Here is a 19494-nt window from a genome sequence, read left to right as displayed (position 1 = left end):
TCCAGTTTGGTTAGAGTCCATTTGAATTTAGCTGACTTCAAATAATCTACAGAGTGTAAATCAGTTGAATTAAATTCAGTAAAGTTTTGTTCAGGTCATGCAAGCAAGTTTTATCTACCTAAGCTTGTTAGATTGTGAGGACACAGACACAGACAGAAAGAAAAACTGAAGCAGAGACCAAAAAAAAGACAAATAGCAGAAAAATGAGTAAGTAAGATGATGTTTAACAATTCAGAACACATTGTTCTTGTGGAGCTATCACAAAGAGCACTCCTTTAAATGCTGGAAACCACATATTTAGTATTCTAGCATAAAGTTCAGGACTCTCTGGCACCTCCTAGCTATCATAGTGACTTGTTGTCGTTTCAGATCGTCCAGGTCTGACCAGTGTGGAGCGAATTGAGCGCTGCCAAGAAGAGTTCCTGCTGGCCTTTGAACATTACATAAACTTCCGCAAGCACAAAGTGGCCCATTTCTGGCCAAAGCTGCTAATGAAGGTGACGGACCTGCGGATGATCGGCGCCTGCCACGCCAGCCGGTTCCTCCACATGAAAGTGGAGTGCCCCACCGAGCTGTTCCCTCCACTTTTCCTGGAGGTCTTTGAGGACTGACAAATGGATTTCAGTGTATGAGTGTGCTTGGATTGTTTGTATATGTGTGTCCAAAGCCTGGGCGCCCTGGTGGTCTCAGGGGTGGCACCAGCTGAAGGCCCATCTCCTTGAACCTTCTGATAGCACTACTGAGTGTCACTTAATTCCATAGTTTAGGGCTAGCTCTCTGGTCTAGTTTGGATGAAACCATTCCTCACATTGCGGGTACATGTGAATAGCCTTTTTTTCCTGGTTTGTTATTATTTTTGTGCATATAACTTCTCGCGTCCGATTTGACGATAGTTTCTTTTTCTGGATAATTGTACAGTTGGCATAACGGTGATCTTATCAACAGTTGTTTGTAGGTTAGAAACCATGGAAATGTTGAATTTGTTTTCTTTATGTTATAAAAAACTCAGTGAAAACTCCTTTGATACAGACCAGGTCTGTTAGTTCTCTCCATAATCCATGCCTGATTGGTCCCATTTACTGGTTTATACATTAAGTTTGTACACACTGTTAAATGACTCACTCTGAAAGGTAGCTGCTCACATCTCTAGAAAACCAAACCATGTCAAGGTTACAACATAAAGCTGCGTTCAGAAGCTCTTGGACAAATCTGAATTTTCAAAGTAGGAACCCACTGCATCCCAAGTAGGTATGGGTCCGTTTCTAGCATTAAGGTGTGCCAATATTTTAAAAGTTTTGGGTATCAAATCCACCACAATTTTACATCATATTGTTCCTTTGGCTTAAAGTCCTCCTAATAAGACACCAGTGTGACACACAAGGTGGTCTCCAGCTGTATGAACCATACAGTGCTGTCCGTCCCCACCTTTTGCTGCGCACCGACAGACAGCTGGCTGAAAAGAGGCTACTGCACTTCTCTCACACTTAAAGAAAGGCAGTATTTCTCATTGTGAAAAGCAGTGCCCCTGATTACTGTTCACCTGAGCACATACACAGACTAGATCTAATCAGCTAACGTTAGCTCGTTGTACTCTGTGTTGTAGTCTCCACAATAAGCATGTTTACTCCTAAATTTTGTCTTTGTTCTATATATTATTTAGATATGTTAGTATATGTTATTTTATAATCAAAATATGAACAAATAGATACATTATTATAACTGTATTAATAAGTACGTTCATTTATTTTTGCAGCAGTAGGAATTATTTTTGCTTATCTGTTTTCAATAAAAGTATTATTCAGTTATTATTTTCTTTAATTGTTTTTGTGTTAATACCATGAGCCTTTTTTTCTAGATTATCATCCTGTGAGAATATTATTCCTAATCATCAGATAAAGCTCCATGCAGGAAGAAATCAAGACTGGTTGCTTAAACATCACAATATTCAAAACAGAACATGTGGAGAGCAGAATGGTTATTTTATTTGTACACAGCTGTACTTTTATACCGTGTTGTTACTGTAACCAGATGCTGAAAAAACATAGTCACTAGCTATTCCAGCTAGGAGCACTAGTCAAAGTAACGTGCTAAGATAGTTATCAGTTTCAGGAAAGATATTGAGGGTTCATAACCTCCTAACAGATCCCCACATTAAAAATGGCAAATTTAATAGAAAGGTTGGAGAATGAGATTTGTCCGACAGTTAAAGGAACGCAGCTGCAGCATTAAACCACTCTTCATCCCCACAGACTGGTCAGGACCCAGACAAACACACAGATTTTCTAATTTCAGGAACATTTAGGACTCATTTTTGTGAAGCTGATTTTGTGCCAAAACAAAGTGTGTGACATTAAACTCATTTCTTAGAGAAGAAGATGGTGAATCAGGCAATGTTGCACACAAAGAGTGAGTCATGTTTCAGTGAATCTCAGTTTGAAATGCTTCATCTCATACATTCAGTATTGTTTTTTCTTCTGCTTTAACTCTGTGGTAAAGCAGGGATGTCATGGTGCTACGATGGTGAGCTATTGGAATGAATTGTGTTCTTATTTACGTTTGAATTGCAGCTCAGCATGCTCTTGCAGTGACACCCATATAGACTAACACACACACACATTCTCAAATACAATGTAGTGCACTATGGCTAACACCTAGACCATTCAGCCATAACATTATGACCGTATTAGTGTCTTGTTCCCATCAAAACAGCTCCAACCTGTTGATAATAAATCTGCCATCAGTGGCAGAGCATTTAACTCTTAGATGATGAGGTATACACCTGGTTTTCCAACATGTCCTTCAGATGCTCAGTTGGTCTGAGATTGAGGAAATCTGGAGGCCAAGTTAATACCTCTTGGTTGTTTTCCTGAAATCATTCATAAAAAATCTTTAAAGAGAGAAAAGGAGCAACATCCTGAGAACAAAAGCAGCCCAGTCAGATTATTACAACTGTGATCACAATAGTGTTTAAGTAGGTGGTAGATGTCAGAGTGTCATAACATCTGAAGTTTCCCAGCAGAACCTTGTCTAAGGCATGAGACTGGCCAGCCGCCTTGCCTTCTTCCCCTCCTGTTGCCATGTCTTCCTCAGGTAAGCACCATCCACTTCATGTAAACCAAATATAGTTATATCAGAACCAACAGGCTACTTCCCTTCTACACCCTTGGTTATGGGCACAGAGGAGCATCAGTAAGCTGACTGGCCTGAGCCCGAACAGTGCCATATACATCTAACGGCACCACACTGATGGTTCTGACACCTTCCTACCTCAATCAGCACCACCTTTCTCAGCACGTTTAGCTGCAGCTAAAGGAAAAGGGTAGATTTCTTTGGTGTTTCAACTGCAAGTAACCATGGAAGAAATTTAGCCAGAAAAAGGCTGATGATGGTAAGCAGTACATTTTATTTCCAAGTAAATATTAAATGGAGATTTATGGAGGCAGTTTTGAGTATCTCAAGTTCTTCTGCGTTCCCGTTTTGTCCTGTCAGTTTAAAATGTTTACAGCTGTTTTCTGCTGTTTAAAGTTTAAATCATGAACGTCTGTGGTGGAGGAGGAAGAAAGTCCATCAGTAGATCAGAGGACCGGAGCCTCTCTCCCACCCTCAGCGGATGAGAATGTCATCAGTCAACACTGCTGCAGTGGCAGAAGTTGGTGCTCAGCATCTGCAGACATGATGACCTGATTGGGACTCCACACTGGAAACCCTTACAAAAAATGGCTTCTGCTCCCACTACCCACTGGTTTACCTGTTTTTCTATCTTAGACCACTAGGTCCAAACCCCTGGAGACCAGGAAAATCCGGCATGACTTCCTGCTAGGATGGAACAGTCTCGAGCCTTTAGTCTTTTCCAGTGTGTCTGCTTTTAATTCACCTGTTCAAAGAAGAGAATGTTCACTTGCTTCCTAATACATCCCACCCATGGCCAGATGGGACAGAAACAGGACATCAGTGTTTCAGTCCCACATGTCAGTGGCCCAAATGTTATGGCTGATTGAATTACATGCCCAGAAAGCACACAGGTCAGACCCTAGCACTATGCCAGCTGATGGGACTTAGAAGTGGAATGAATGCTAACTTGTCCAAAACAAATATGATATCATCAGCATATTCTAGTTAGGAATCTCGTGAGAAGGTGTAAACACCGCTCTCTTTCATTACTTTTATTCTAATCATTATGTGTTTTTGTTCTTGTTCTAAGATGACCAGGATTTTGTTCCCATGGCGAGTTTCATTTTTACCCAGCTTCATGCTCCACCTAAAAGCAGCTTGTGGGTCTGTTTTTGTTTTTGTCTCATTTCTGTGAAGTGATGCCTTTTTATCAAAGCAATAGACTTGCTGCAGTGTTAAGAAGACCCGGACCTCACACAAACCCACACACCTCGCAAACTGTACAGATTCTAACAAAATGCACAGACAATCAGTGAGAGGGAGGACGTGAAGGTAGCCCAACCTGAGATGCAGGGTCAGGCCATGCTGAGCCAGGGGGGTTTGAAAATGTAGCACCGACCACGTTTAGGTGCTCCTGCCGTTCTCATGTGCAGGTCTTACATCACTAGTAAGAACCTTTATTTTATAGTCTTCACAATGTCTTTGTAGAGAGATTATCCTTTTTTTCTATTGTTTGACAACAAAAATCCATATGTCTGGCCTCTTGTTAGTAGCATGTTCAACAGCAGATATAATTATCTAGTGGCCCTTTTCAGACAAAAACACCCAGTAACTACATTCAGGAAACTAAATAAGGCCCCAGCTCTACACTTACTGTATTTGTATTTTGCCAATATTTTACAAAAAAGCCAGACAACTCCAACACCTTCTACTCATGCATTAAGAGTTTTAAAGCAGATTTAAAATGGTTGTATAAACAGAATTAGCAGGATTTAATAAAAATCCAATAATGCCTTTTGTTTTTTTCCAAAGTTCCAATTTGGGAGCTGGGAGTGACGTTACAACTGAGTTGAGACTGTTCCAAGACAGAAAACAGTGGTTGAAGCTTTTGGTTCTAACTAACTAAAACAAGCTAACAATATAGTTCTCTCCATTTTTTGTGTTCAAGCACTAAAGGAACATGTTTTCAGATATTTTACAGCGGTATGGGTGACACATTAAGCCATGAGAAAAGCTCATAAATAATTCAAATCAACAACTTTGACAACATTGTATTTGCATGGTGGCCATACTGGATACAGAACTCTAAGCTATTTAATGAGCTTCATCTTTGGGAGGGGAAGTTCTTCTTTTTTTGACTGGAAACTGGAAAATCTCACTTTTGAATACAGAGCGCAACATTAGTTTATGGAATTTGCTTTAAACTTTTATAAACTAAATATGTTTAAATAAATGAACCCAATTCTAAGCCAAAGTTTGACTATAGCAACCAGCAGTGTGTGTTTTACAAGTTAATTGGACAGAACATAATAAGACTCATAAACGCTTTCGCAGTTCCTTCTATTAGAGATCGCTGTGTTTTACAGTGTATAGTCTTATCTAACTATCACACTAATAGGAACAAAATTCACACTTTTCTTTGATGGACATCAGTTAATGTATAAATAAATCAGAAGGATCTGGTCTTTGTCAAGATTAACACATTTAAATTGCAACCTCAGTCACTGTAATTGTGTGTAAAACTAATTTCCAGCCAGGTGCTGCTAATCTATTGCTAATGATTATTTTATCATCAATAAGTGTGAACCTCTAAAAAACCTCAGTAGCTTTCAGGTGTGTGTTAGCGCAATGTCAAGAAAAATGACATCCCCAATGACCCTAGAGTAGCAACTGTTGCCGTGCATCAAAACCTTCTTTCATTAAATGTTTAGGAAGTCATTTCCAAACCATAGAATCATTCTAGAGATAGAAGGAAATTTCAAAATTTGACTTGTAAGTTGAAACCATTCAAAGTACTTTCCAAATGTTCCAGCAAATTCACCTTGAGTTCCGCCTTACTGTTGTTGGACAAATGAAAAACTAAAGAGGAACATCTCAGACTCTATGGGCCACAGTTAGCGTCTTCAGTGTTAAAGCTCATCACATTACGGTTAGCAAAAACACTAAACGTGTATGACTTGGTTAGAAGAGTTCTTAGCAGAAACTGTTTTTCAGACATGCACGATGATGATGATGCTTATCACAGAAACAAACCTTCATAAGAACAGTTGAGAAAAAATGAATCAAGATGTTGCAAGGGCCTAGTCAAAGTCTAGACCTCAACCCAAGTGAACGGTGTGGTAGCAGAATCAGTGAAAAAACAACAATGCCTTCAGTTTTCAAGATTTTATCCATCCACAGCAATGTTTAATTTGTGAGTATTAGCCCACTGTGAGCGTCTATCATACAGAAGACTGATGAAGTTACTGCTGGTACAGGTGGCTCTTCCAGGTAGTTCTCAGGAATTTAAACATGCTGTGAAGTCTGATTGGAAAGTTGGAGACTCCTGAGTTAAAATTCAATATGGCTGACGTGCAAATAAAACATGGATCTTGCAGAAATAACGTTTATTTACACTTGTAGTGACATTTATCTTATTAAATGTGTACACACATTTTTTTTTTAAATGTTCCTTTAGCGTTTAAATGCATAGAAAAAGGGGCGATATGTTATGAGCTCAAATTGCTAGTAGTATTTAGCTTTGTTATTGGCTTCCTAAATTGAAACTGGAATACACCCATCTCCTGCTCTGTTGTCTTGTCCTAATGAGGCCAATAAAGACAGAAAGAGCTAAAGGCCAAGCTTTAGGCTGCCCCCAGAATCTGCAGAACTCCGGACAGTCAAATGAACCAAAACTGATGTTGACATCAAAATCAAACTCGAAGCTGTTATTATAAATCCTGAGTTGTTTTCCTTTTCGACATGTTCTTGGTTGTTGGTGCACATAAATGTTGTCAGTGCTGACTGCTCACTGAGAAACTAAATTGTTGTCTCTTCACTGTTCTCTCTCCCACAACTTGTTCCTTTTAAGGTTACCTGGTTACAAACCAATAACAAGACGTGCATCATTAAATGTTATTTTTACATTACAAAGGAAATAGGATGTATATTTTCAGAATGCGGATTTTTTTTTTTACAGATGATAGCATAAAAGGAACATGTTAATGTTTTTGTGTAGTATTAACAAAGTAAATGCTCTCATGCTAATCCAACATCTTGGCAAATAAAAGGAGCAAAGCAGCTAAAATCATGCAATGTTAGTGCAGCGTTAGTTGTTCAATAAAATCTATATTACAGTACTGTAGCTGGACTTCACTGACGGTACAAAACGAAGCAGCTACACATGCACACATCTTAGGAGCAACCTCTGGATCCAGGTGTACCCAGCAGCAGAGGTCATCCACTGTCAGCACAGACTTCCCTCCTTGTATATTTGAGTGTTGTTCCTTGTGTGACCTGTTCTGTACTCACCTGTTCTACACTGACTGGAACACCATCACAGAGAGAAAGGCAGTAAGGGTGGCAATGAATTGGTTTTACTGGAACTGTCCTCTGGTTATCAACTGTCCAGTGGTTTCACATGAACACAGAGGACCTTTTAGAGAAGGTTTTAAATGCACAAATTAGATGATGAATACAACTAATGTGAACTGGCTCTTGAGAATAAATATGGTTTTAAGAGTTTTGTCTTTGCATGTTTTTTTTTACGTTTGTCTTAAGATTTATTAGAACTTAAATATAGTCTTAAATATGCTCAGACTTTCCCTATTTGGTTCAAATTATATTAAGCAATGTCCTAAATCAGTAAGTTTTTATAGTTACGGCTGTGGGATTTTCATTAGTACCCATTACTTCAGTCTCACAGACGTAATGTGCACCCTTCAAATATGAATACACAGTCTTATTTATTATATTTCGCAAACCAAGAAACAAACATTTGCCTGCTAGTTGTCATGGAAGTGATCCCTTACAAGGTATCTAGAAGTTTTTTTCATCTTTTACACTTCTAATATCAGGCAACATTCGTTCAGTGCACTATATTGGGATAAATAAATCTAATTGACTAAAATCCGAGATCAAAAACTGTTTTTCTAGGTTACTCATACTGTTGCTTTTATTGCTGTCAGGAAATGTAAATAGCAATCCTGGTCCAGAGCTGTTCACAGTTAATAATTTATGTCATTTATCAACATCTGAAGATTTTAGCTATAGACGTGGGCTTGGTTTTTTACACTTCAATGCACGGAGCCTTGTTCCTAAATTAGATCTGTTCAAAGCAAGGTTCATATCTGCTAAGCCCGATATAGTGATTGTCTCAGAGTCCTGGGTTAAATCACGTGTACCTGATATACCTGGTTTAATATGTCTTTTGAGCAGATAGATATGGCAGAGCTGGAAGTGTTGTCATGTACTTCTCTGAGCATTCGAAAGGATCATTATTGCATTCTATATGTATTCCTACACAATTTGAGTTTTTGGCTGTGCAAATACTTTTGGTTAACTCCCCAATCACAATAATTGGGTGCTACAGACATCCCTCAGCATCTGCAGACTCTATTTCTAATCTGTCAGACGTTTTATCCAAATATCTGTCTAATGAGTTTATCTTAATGGGGGATTTGAATCTAGACTGGTTCAATGAGAAGTACCAAAATTTTTTAGGAAGTCATGTGACACAGTGAATCTCATCCAGCTTATTGATAGCCCTCCTAGGATCAACTCAATTTAATTCAAGCAATGATACTCTTATTGATTTTATTTTTAACAAATACTCCTCATAAGTATACATCTACAGGAGTTTTCCCAAACAACATCAGCGATCATTGTTGCATTGTATGTGTGAGGAACACTAAAATGACAAAGTTAAAGGCTCAACTTGTCATAAAACGTCATTTCAAGCGTTTCTCAGACCAAGCTTTTCTTCATGAGATAGTCCTGGTGAACTAGGATCAAATAAATGTAATACCCTCGGTTACGTTTTTCTATGATAATTTTATTGCAATAATAAACAAACACGCAAGTTGACTGACTTTTATTATTTGAGCGAAACAAACAGAGGTCAGTTACCAGAAAAACCAAGTCTGAACCTGATTGGAAGCACTTTCATGAATTCAGAAACAAAAGTACTTCATTTATTAGAAAATCTAAATCTAGTTATTATTTAAACTTAACTACAAACAATGTTAATGATCATTCCAAGTTCTGGAAGACAATTAAAAAGCTAGATCATGAGACATCTTTCAGTCTCCCTCAGAAATTGAAACATAATGACATTTTCTTGTTGATAAAAGGGATATGTCGAATTTATTTCATGTTCATTTCAAAAAGGCTGGTCATATCTTTGACTTGACAGCAAAGCAAATTAGTATATCTGCTCCTAACTATAATCACAACCTAGATTTCACTCCTCTGCTATATTCTGATGTTTGGCATGCTTTGCAAACATTAGAACTTAGGAAGTCTGCAGGGCTTGATGGACTTGATGCTTTTTTCGTAAGTTAGCTGCTCCAATTATTGCTCAACCAGTGACTGTTATTTTTAATCTTTCAATTTCTTCAAATACATTTCCCACTGGCCCTGCAATGGACTGGCGACCTGTCCAGGGTGTACCCCAGCTCCCGTCCGTAGACTGCTGGAGATCACCAGCTTCCCCGCGACCCACTATGGAAGAAGCGGTAGAAAATGACTGACTGACTGACATTTCCCACTGTTTGGAAACAGGTCTTTTGTCATTCCTTTACTTAAATCAGGTGATCCCTCAGATATGAACAACTACAAACCTATTTCCAGTCTTTCAGTTCTAGCAAAAGTGTTTGAGTCTTTGGTGTCCATCCAGTTCAAACAGTTAATTAAAACTAACAATATTCTCAATAATTTTCAATCAGGCTTTAGGGCAGGACTGTACAATTACAGCAACCTTAAAAGTATTTGATGATGTCAGAATAGCACTTAAAAGTAATTATGCTTGTTTAGCTTTGTTTATTGATCTAACTAGGGCATTTGACACCGTCGACCACTATCACCTAATCAATACAAATGGTTGGCTTTAGTACAAACATGATTAGCTGGATAAAAAGCAACATAACAAAACTCATTCACTTTGTTCCGTTTGACTCTGTTTCGTCAGATCTGGTCACACTGAATAAGGGGGTCGCAAAAGGGTCTATTTTAGGGCCCCTGCTTTTTCTGTTCTATATTAATCAAATCTGTAATCAACTTAAATTTTCATCTCATCATATGTATGCAGATGACACAATTTTATACTCATCAGCACCCTCTTTAGATACAGTACACCTAAATTTTCAGACTGACTTCATTACCTTACAAAATGCCCTTCTTGCTTTAGAATTAGTCCTAAATATTAACAAAACCAAAGTAATGTTGTTTTCCCATAAGTCGATGACAACTACTGGATGGTGGTATCATAGAGGTCATAGACACATATAAATATCTTGGTATTTCGCTTGATAAAGACCTTAATTTTAAATATAATGTTACTTACTTAACGAAAAAGCTCAAATTTACTTAAAGTTTTTTGTATAAATTAAAACCTTACTTTTCTATTTCTTCCGGTAAGCTACTAGTAACCAGCTTGTTTTTATCACAGTTGGACGATGTTGACACAATTTATAGATTTGCCTGTCCCACTACCTTAGCTAAACTGGACCCTATTTACCATGCTGCTCTAAAGTATATAACAGGTTCACCGTTTAGGACTCACCATTGTATTTTATATAACCTTGCCGGATTTATCTCACTCAATACTTGCAGAATGAGGCACTGGTACATTTCTATATGTAAAGCCATTTTAGGTAAATTGCCATCATATATTCACTCCAAGTTCAGCATACTTCAGAACACCCACAGGCGTAGAGACAGTAGTTCGTTGTGGTTTACAAAACATATTTTGTAACCATTATGTCTAAGTGTTGTTATTTTAAATCATTTCAGTGTTACTTTGTAAATGTAATAGCTTTTTATTTATTTATTTATTTATTTATGTATATTGTGCTGCTTTTTATCTTGGCCAGGACATCCTTGTGGATTTCCTGGATTTCTTTCCTGAACAAATTTAAATAATATAAAATAAAAAGATTTGGTGTTATTATGCACTGACAGTACTGCTCCATCATCATAGGAAAATGTTTATTTATAAGGTTTGTTTTTCAAACTGAGGTTTCGATAGTTGGTTTAGACCTAGCATTAACTGTGTGGGACAAAACTCTTGGGGTGCTCAAAATACTCCTCTATGAATTTAAATGATTATTTCTTAAAACCAGAGGCATCTGAACACCATCCGCCACTCGACCACATAGCTCCCAGCGATCCTGGCTTGGTTCTGTTTTCAAATTTCAACTTTTCTGAAAGAAAATACCCATGGCTGAAGTCAAGTGAAAATTCAACTGTCTCTGACATTAACGGTTGTTAACTTAAGTTTAAGATTTCCAAGTTATTTTTCATAATTCTTGTAAACTTCATGAGTCTTGCAGAAATGCTGACTTTAGTCCTCTTATTGGTTAGAAAAACTTCAGCAACCACAAGTAATGGTTCCTGATCAGTTTAGCATTCCATGCAGAAGAACAGATGAACTGATGAGTGTATCATCCAGTAGAGAAACATTTTGAAGCCTTAGAGGGTTCCACCGCCTGCGGTTTGGAGCCAATCATTGTAATCCATCTGAGCTGATGTTGTAATCACTCCAATACAGTCACACGACCTTTTAACCTGTACAGCTTTACCTCATTTCCACCACTCTATCTCTATTATTGTCTACTACCATTGGTTAGATGTAAACCACTCAGGCATAATATTATGACCAATGTGAACCCCATGACTGGTTTGCTACTATTCAGCACCAAATGTCAACCAGATGTAATGCTCTGCATTCTGCCTCCTTTCTGACAAAACCAACATTAACTTCTGAGCACAATCTGAGCTGCTGTAGCCAACTTGTTGAATAAGATGGCACAGACCAGCCTTCACCTCATTCATGCATCAATGACCCAGTCTCCATCACCACTGTGTTTTTCTTGGTGCACTTTGATCGATACTGACAACTGCAGTCCAAGAGCTGCAGCTTTGCAGATGCTTTGATCCAGTTGTCTGGTCATCGCAATCTGGTCCTTGTTAATCTCACTCAGATCCTTAGGCCTTACTGCTGATATATGCCGCCCACTAAAAGGTGTCATGGTAACCAGTTTTATTCACTTCACCGAACAGTGGTCATAATGGATGGACTGATGTAGATCAAACAACATAGAAGATTTTTGTATTCTTTAATGTTACTTGTTTGTTTCTTTGGTTGTAATCAGGTCTGCATTACTCCTGGATGGACGCTGAAACTGAAAACTGAATATCAGTGACACTGAAGGATTTTTCAGCAGTGTTTTTACTTTTTTATTTTAATCGATTTTGAGAGAAGGACCAGACAATGTTAGAAGCAGCTGCACTTCGGCCAGGGACCTTTTGCCAGGTGATTTTGTCCTGTCTTGGTGTGGGATCAGGTGGTTCATTGTGAGCACAGGGCTCAGTGATGTCTGCTCTGCTGCGCTTCTGGGCAGAGGCTGGCGTTTGGGTTTGGGGGCATGTGTTTGATATCTGTGTCCTGGTTGGTGGAGGCCCTGTGGGGAGATTCATGTTGGGGTTCATGGGGTTGAGATCTGAATTCATTGGGGGGTTGGGACTGTTTCATCCTGGGATGGCTATGGTTGGATCAGGTAGATCCAACCATACGTGGCCCCCTCTCAGGATGGGGACGGGGGTCGTTGAAGGCTGGGGTTGAACCTGGGGGGCGAGGTCTGGGCCGCTTGGGTTTGGGCTGTGTTGGTACTAGTCTCTGTGTTGCCACCCTTTCCTCCACCCCGGAAGGAAGGGTACCACGTCCTGGGTCCCAGGGCTGGTTGCCCCTCTGGGGTATCGGTACCTGAACCTGGGACTATAGAGTATGTATGGGAAGTGTGCGTGAGTGTGCGACATCCATTAATGTGTGTCTTTACGTTGGGGGTGTAGGTGTGAGTGTTTTTATGTGTACACATGAGGGTGGGAATGTGTGATTGTGACTGTGTGTGCCTGTTTTTGTGTCAGGTTGGGTCTTGGGCTGCTCCCTCTGCTGGATCAGCTTAGGCCCCCTATCAAATGTGGGGCCTATTTCTTTCCCCCCACACTCCCTGATGGTGGCTGGTGTCTCTGTCCGCTGGTGTATTTGTGGTTCTCGGTGTCCTGGGCTGGGTGCTATTGGTGTGTGTGCTCACTCCCGATGGCTGCTTGCCGGGCCTGGGCTCCTTGGTTCTGTCGGGCCTCTCACTAAATACATCTTGCATTCAATAGTACCGTGCACTTTGCAGTAACATATATATGTTTCTGCAGGTTCAGAAACAGTCTTCTAGTATCTTCACCATCTTCAGTATCTTTTCACCTTTCTTTCTCTCCTCTATTTTCTCTTTTTCCTTTTTGCCCAACCTCTCTCTCTCTCTTTCTTGCTTCTTATATTTTACTTTTCATTTCTGCCTGTGTCCATTGCATTGAAATAATCCCAAAGCAGTTTCTAATAAAGTTTATTTTATAAATATCAAGTGCAGCATTAAAGCACTAGCCATAATGCTGCACTTGCGAAAGTAAATCTGTTGGGCCTCTTCAAGCACAACCTCCATTTCTGCTACCTGTATGACCCCTTCTCTTTTCCAATGGTTAAAATCAGTCTGACAGAGAGAGGTATCCCAATCCTTGTGGTTTGTAGTATGGCCACCAGTGGGCTCTACATGGACAAACTTTATTGGTTTATTATTTTACTTCGTACCCCTACACACAGCCCATTCTAAAATGGCCAAACTCTAACGGTCAGTAGTTTATTCTAACCTCCCCAACAACCCAGCACCATTCCAAACTCTTTGTGAAGTGCCTTGAGACGACGTGTTGTGAATTGGTGCTATATAAATAAAACTGAATTGAATTGAATTGAATTCTTGGCACTCAAACAACAATTCTGAGTGCTACTCTGCAGGACAGGACACGGTAAAAAAAGAAGCAGTAAAAGATGTCTTCCCCTTCCCCTCCTTGAACCGTCACCTTAACGTGGTGGAGGGGTTTGAGTGCTCAAATGATCCTAGAGGCTATGTTGTCTGGGGCCTAAATGCCCCTGGTAGGGTCTCCCATGGCAAACAGGCTCTAGGTGATGGGTCAGACAAAGAATGGTTCAAGAACCCCTCATGAAGAACAAAATATCGAGGCACGTGACGTCGCCCGGTACGGCGGAGCCGGGGTCCCACCCTGGAGCCAGGCCCGGGGTCGGGACTCGTCGGAGAGCGCCTGGTGGCCGGGTTGCTCCTCGCGGGACCCGGCCGGGCCAAGCCCGAACGAGAGACGCGAGGCCATCCCCCAGTGGGCCCACCACCTGCAGGGGGAACCGTGAGGGACCGGTGCAAAGAGGATTGGGTGGCGGACGAAGGTGGAGACCTCAGCGGCCCAATCCCCGGATGCTTAGGCTGGCTCTAGGGACGTGGAATGTCACCTCGCTGGGGGGGAAGTAGCCTGAGCTTGTGCGGTAGGTTGAGAGATATCGACTAGAAATAGTCGGGCTCGCCTCCACGCACAGCGTGGGCTCTGGAACCCATTTCCTTGAGAGGGGTTGGACTCTCTTCTACTCTGGAGTGGCCCACGGGGAGAGGCGGCGGGCTGGTGTGGGTTTGCTTGTTGCCCCCCAGCTCAGCCGTCTCGTGTTGGGGTTTACCCCAGTGGATGAGAGGGTTGTATCCCTGCGCCTTCGGGTTGGGGAGAGGTCTCTGACTATCATTTCAGCTTACGGGCCGAGTGGTAGTGCAGAGTACCCTGCCTTCTTGGCGTCCCTGTCGGGGGTGCTGGATAGCGCCCCTCCCGGGGACTCCATTATTCTGCTGGGGGACTTCAACGCCCACGTGGGGAACGACAGTGACACCTGGAGAGGCGTGATCGGGAGGAATGGCCTCCCCGATCTGAATCCGAGTGGTGTTTTGTTATTGGACTTCTGTGCTAGTCACGGATTGTCCATAACGAACACCATGTTCAAACATAAGGGTGTCCATCAGTGCACTTGGCACCAGGACACCCTAGGCAGGAGGTCGATGATCGACTTTGTTGTCGTATCATCAGACCTTCGGCCGCATGTTTTGGACACTCGGGTGAAGAGAGGGGCTGAGCTGTCCACTGATCATCACCTGGTGGTGAGTTGGATCCGCTGGAGGAGGAGAAAGCCAGACAGACTTGGCAGGCCCAAGCGCATAGTGAGGGTCTGCTGGGAACGCCTGGCGGAGCCCTCGGCCAGGGATGTATTCAACTCCCACCTCCGAGAGAGCTTCGACCAGATCCCGGGGGATGTTGGAGACATAGAGTCCGAGTGGACCATGTTCTCTGCATCTATTGTTGATGCTGCTGCCCATAGCTGCGGCCGTAAGGTCTGCGGTGCCTGTCGTGGCGGCAATCCCAGAACCCGGTGGTGGACACCGGCAGTAAGGGATGCTGTTAAGCTGAAGAAGGAGTCCTATCGGCTGTGGTTGGCTTGTGGGACTCCCGAGGCAGCTGACGGGTACCGTGAGGCCAAGCGTGCTGCGGCCCGGGCTGTGGCAGAGGCAAAAACTCGGGCCTGGGAAGAGTTCGGTGAGGCCATGGAGAAGGACTACCGGTTGGCCTCGAAGCGATTCTGGCAAACCGTCCGGCGCCTCAGGAGGGGGAAGCAGTGCTTTGCCAACACTGTTTATAGTGGGGGCAGGAGACTGCTGACCTCGACTGAGGACATTATCGGGCGGTGGAAGGAGTACTTCGAGGATCTCCTCAATCCTGCCATCACGCATTCCGTGGTGGAAACAGAGGCTGGGGACTCGGGGTTGGACTCTTTCATCACCCAGGCTGAAGTCACCGAGGTGGTTAAAAAGCTCCGCGGTGGCAAGGCTTCGGGGGTGGATGAGATCCGCCCTGAGTACCTCAAGTGTCTGGATGTTGTAGGGCTGTCATGGTTGACACGCCTCTTCAACATTGCGTGGCGGCCGGGGACAGTGCCTCTGGACTGGCAGACTGGGGTGGTGGTCCCCCTTTATAAGAAGGGGGACCGGAGGGTGTGTTCCAACTACAGGGGGATCACACTCCTCAGCCTCCCTGGTAAGGCCTACGCCAGGGTATTGGAGAGGAGAGTCCGACCGATAGTCGAACCTCGGCTTCAGGAGGAACAGTGTGGTTTTCGTCCCAGCCGTGGAACACTGGACCAGCTCTATACCCTCTACAGGGTGCTCGAGGGTTCATGGGAGTTTGCCCAACCGGTTCACATGTGTTTTGTGGACCTGGAGAAGGCATTTGACTGTGTCCCTCGTGATGCCCTGTGGGGGGTGCTCCAGGAGTATGGAATCGGGGGCCCTTTATTAGGGGCCATCCGGTCCCTGTACGAGCGGAGCAGGAGTTTGGTCCGCATTGCCGGCACTAAGTCGGACCTGTTCCCAGTGCATGTTGGACTCCGGCAGGGCTGCCCTTTGTCGCCGGTCCTGTTCATAACTTTTATGGACAGGATTTCTAGACGCAGCCAAGGGCCGGAGGGGGTCTGGTTTGGGGACCAGTGGATTTCGTCTCTTCTTTTTGCGGATGACGTGGTCCTGCTGGCCCCCTCTAGCCAAGACCTACAGCATGCGCTGTGGCGGTTCGCAGCCGAGTGTGAAGCGGCTGGGATGAGGATCAGCTCCTCCAAGTCCAGGGCCATGGTACTCGACAGGAAAAGGGTGGCTTGTCCTCTTCAGGTTGGAGGGGAGTTCCTGCCTCAAGTGGAGGAGTTTAAGTATCTCGGGGTCTTGTTCACGAGTGAGGGAAGAATGGAGCGGGAGATCGACAGACGGATCGGTGCGGCTGCCACAGTAATGGGGGCGCTGTGCCGGTCCATTGTGGTGAAGAGAGAGCTGAGCCGAAAAGCAAAGCTCTCAATTTACTGGTCGGTCTACGTTCCTACTCTCACCTATGGCCATGAACTTTGGGTCATGACCAAAAGAACGAGATCACGGATACAAGCGGCTGAAATGAGCTTCCTCCGTAGGGTGGCCGGGCACTCCCTTAGAGATAGGGTGAGGAGCTCGGCCATCCGGGGAGGAGCTCGGAGTAGAGCCGCTGCTCCTCCACATCGAAAGGAGCCAGTTGAGGTGGCTCGGGCATCTATACCGGATGCCTCCTGGACGCCTTCCTCGGGAGGTGTTCCGGGCACGTCCCACCGGGAGGAGGCCCAGGGGACGGCCCAGGACACGCTGGAGGGACTATGTCTCTCGGCTGGCCTGGGAACGCCTTGGGCTCCCCCTGGAGGAGCTGGAGGAGGTGTCTGGAGAGAGGGACGTCTGGGCGTCTCTGCTGAGTCTGCTGCCCCCGCGACCCGGTCCTGGATAAGCGGAAGACGACGAACGAACGAACGAACGAAAAGATGTCTTTTCCACAGATCACTAGGACAAACTTCTCCAGAAAATGGCAGTGATGGAAATGAATATGAATATGGAGGGAAATACTGGGTATGATAGGACTCTAATGATGATTATAAACAGTGAATGGGTAAGCATCCAGTAGTGAAAATATCATCCTACACAGCAGCCCTTGATGTTGTGAAGCAAAAATTGAATTCTTGAAAGAAGATTTTATTAATTTGCTCAACAGAATTAATATCAGGTCACAATATCAATGTGTTTTTCAGTGGACCTCAGAGGTATAGCAGACTGCTGATGCTCAACAAGGGGGTTAAAAAAGCATGTGCTGCAAAATCAGTGAACTTTATTCACAACTTCAACATGTTCTGGAAACGCAGGCATCTTTTCAAGGCAGATGGATTTTGTCTTAATAAGTCTGGAGTATGACACCAGCAGCCTCTGCCACAAACAGTAGACAGCAAGAGAGTCCACAACAACTGATTAGATGGGGTCCTGAAGGACAACTGCAGTCTGCTGAGATAAGGATGAGCCATGAAGAACAGAGGACCCATATAAAGACTTCTATTAAAATCAATTCAGTTAATTTATCGCAAATTCACAATACGTCTTCTCGAAGCACCTTATGAAGTCAAATCTGTCGAATCACACAGATTGCAAGTCAAGAACATACATTCCTGTTATTCTTACTAATTAAACATTGCGGTCGAATTCAGTTTTTTATTCAAATTGGTTAAAAAAGGTTTCTAAGGAAGGCCAGATTGCAGCATTCATTCCTCCTGGATCACCATGTAGCGACAGTGGACAGTCGCTTGCATTGTTTTGTTGACTTTGCAGCAATTTCTCATACTGCATGCATGTAGTGACAGTAGATACGAAAACTCCCCTTCAACAGGAAGAAACCTCTAGCAGAACCAGAACCTGAACGTGTGAGCAGCCAGCTGCCAGGACCAAGTGAGAGTTTGAGAGGACAGAGCAGACACAAAAAGAACACAGCAGCACTGATCCTGGAGTACTTTCTATGTTAAAGAAAAGTAAGTAAATGAAGGTAGTAACTCCTTTAGTGGCTTCATCTAGGAGAGAAACACAGCTAAGAAGATAAGCTCTGAGCTTATCTGCTCTGAGTTTATCTGCTTGGAATTTGCGTGGAATCTCCCCAGATTTCAACAGGACAAAGTGGACACGCTCTCCCCTCCCCCACCACCACACCCCACCCACCTCTCCATTTTTTCCAGTCAGTGTAGACTCTCCTCTCCTAGCTTTCATTGACATGAAAAGCCTTGTCAAGATCGTAACCCAACTCACACCATGCCCAAATCCCACATTTTCTCCACATAACTCCTATCATCATCTAGCCAGTGGCTAGATATATTACACAACCAACACACAGTTTGGGACATATTTTGGACTTCATCAGTAAGGGTTTGAACATTTCCAAGGTCTTTGTAACTGATGTCACCCTATCTGACCACTTCTCTGTTATCTTTGAAAGCATCATTTGCAATGACTCTATTAGTCAAAAAGATTATAAGAAAACGCTTTAAAGATAGTGAAACTAAAACCTTTAACCAAGTTTACTCTTCCACCTCAACTTTGTCCTTTAACTCCGTAATTCTGGATTTACACTGTTTGGGCCTCTGCAGAGCCTCGCTGGCAACACGATTCGCCGCCATTCGCTCCTGTCCTGGGTTACATCAGAAGTACTCTAATCCACTCCGCAGCAAAGCCCAGAGGTGCTCCTAGAAGCATGCACAGGAAGTACTATGAGGTGGTGCTATGAAAGCTAGTGATGAATACGGAAGTTAGAACAAAACAAGGAATTCTGTGGAAGACGAACATAAAACAGCTGTTAAAACTGCTTAATAAAATCTAGACGTTTTGTCTATATTTTGTGTGTATATTATGCATAACAATAAATAATTAATTTAGACAGTGTTGATGTATAAATATACGTGTATGTTTATTAATGTAGTGAAGCCTTCAAGAAAATTTGATCTGTTTTAAGTAAATTATGTTGAAAATACAGATGTTGTGTTCGTTCAGTTTCCTGTTGTTGCAGTGTAATCTGTGTAGATTGACTCGGACCTCACTCTGATGTCCAGCAAATATAGACTAGGGACAAAATTGGGAGATGGTCACCCTGTGGGGGCAG

At 42.9% G+C, this 19494-nt stretch overlaps 1 protein-coding gene across 8 annotated transcripts in view; it reads left to right on the top strand.

Moving 5' to 3' along the window:
• The window catches only part of thrb (thyroid hormone receptor beta), a 140341-nt gene extending 132730 nt beyond the window's left edge, over nt 1–7611 (top strand). For all 8 annotated transcript variants that reach the window (XM_047383510.1, XM_047383509.1, XM_047383511.1 and 5 more), the window contains one exon: nt 370–7611. In XM_047383510.1, coding sequence (XP_047239466.1) covers nt 370–611 — 242 coding nt within the window. In that variant the 3' untranslated portion in view covers nt 612–7611. The remainder of the gene's footprint in view (nt 1–369) is intronic.
• Nucleotides 7612–19494: the final 11883 nt, after the last annotated feature.

Source organism: Girardinichthys multiradiatus, chromosome 13 (assembly GCF_021462225.1).
Source record: "Girardinichthys multiradiatus isolate DD_20200921_A chromosome 13, DD_fGirMul_XY1, whole genome shotgun sequence".
NCBI classification, from domain to species: Eukaryota; Metazoa; Chordata; class Actinopteri; order Cyprinodontiformes; family Goodeidae; genus Girardinichthys; species Girardinichthys multiradiatus.
Note: the sequence above shows the minus strand (reverse complement) of the source record. Positions and strands in the feature narration are given on the sequence as shown.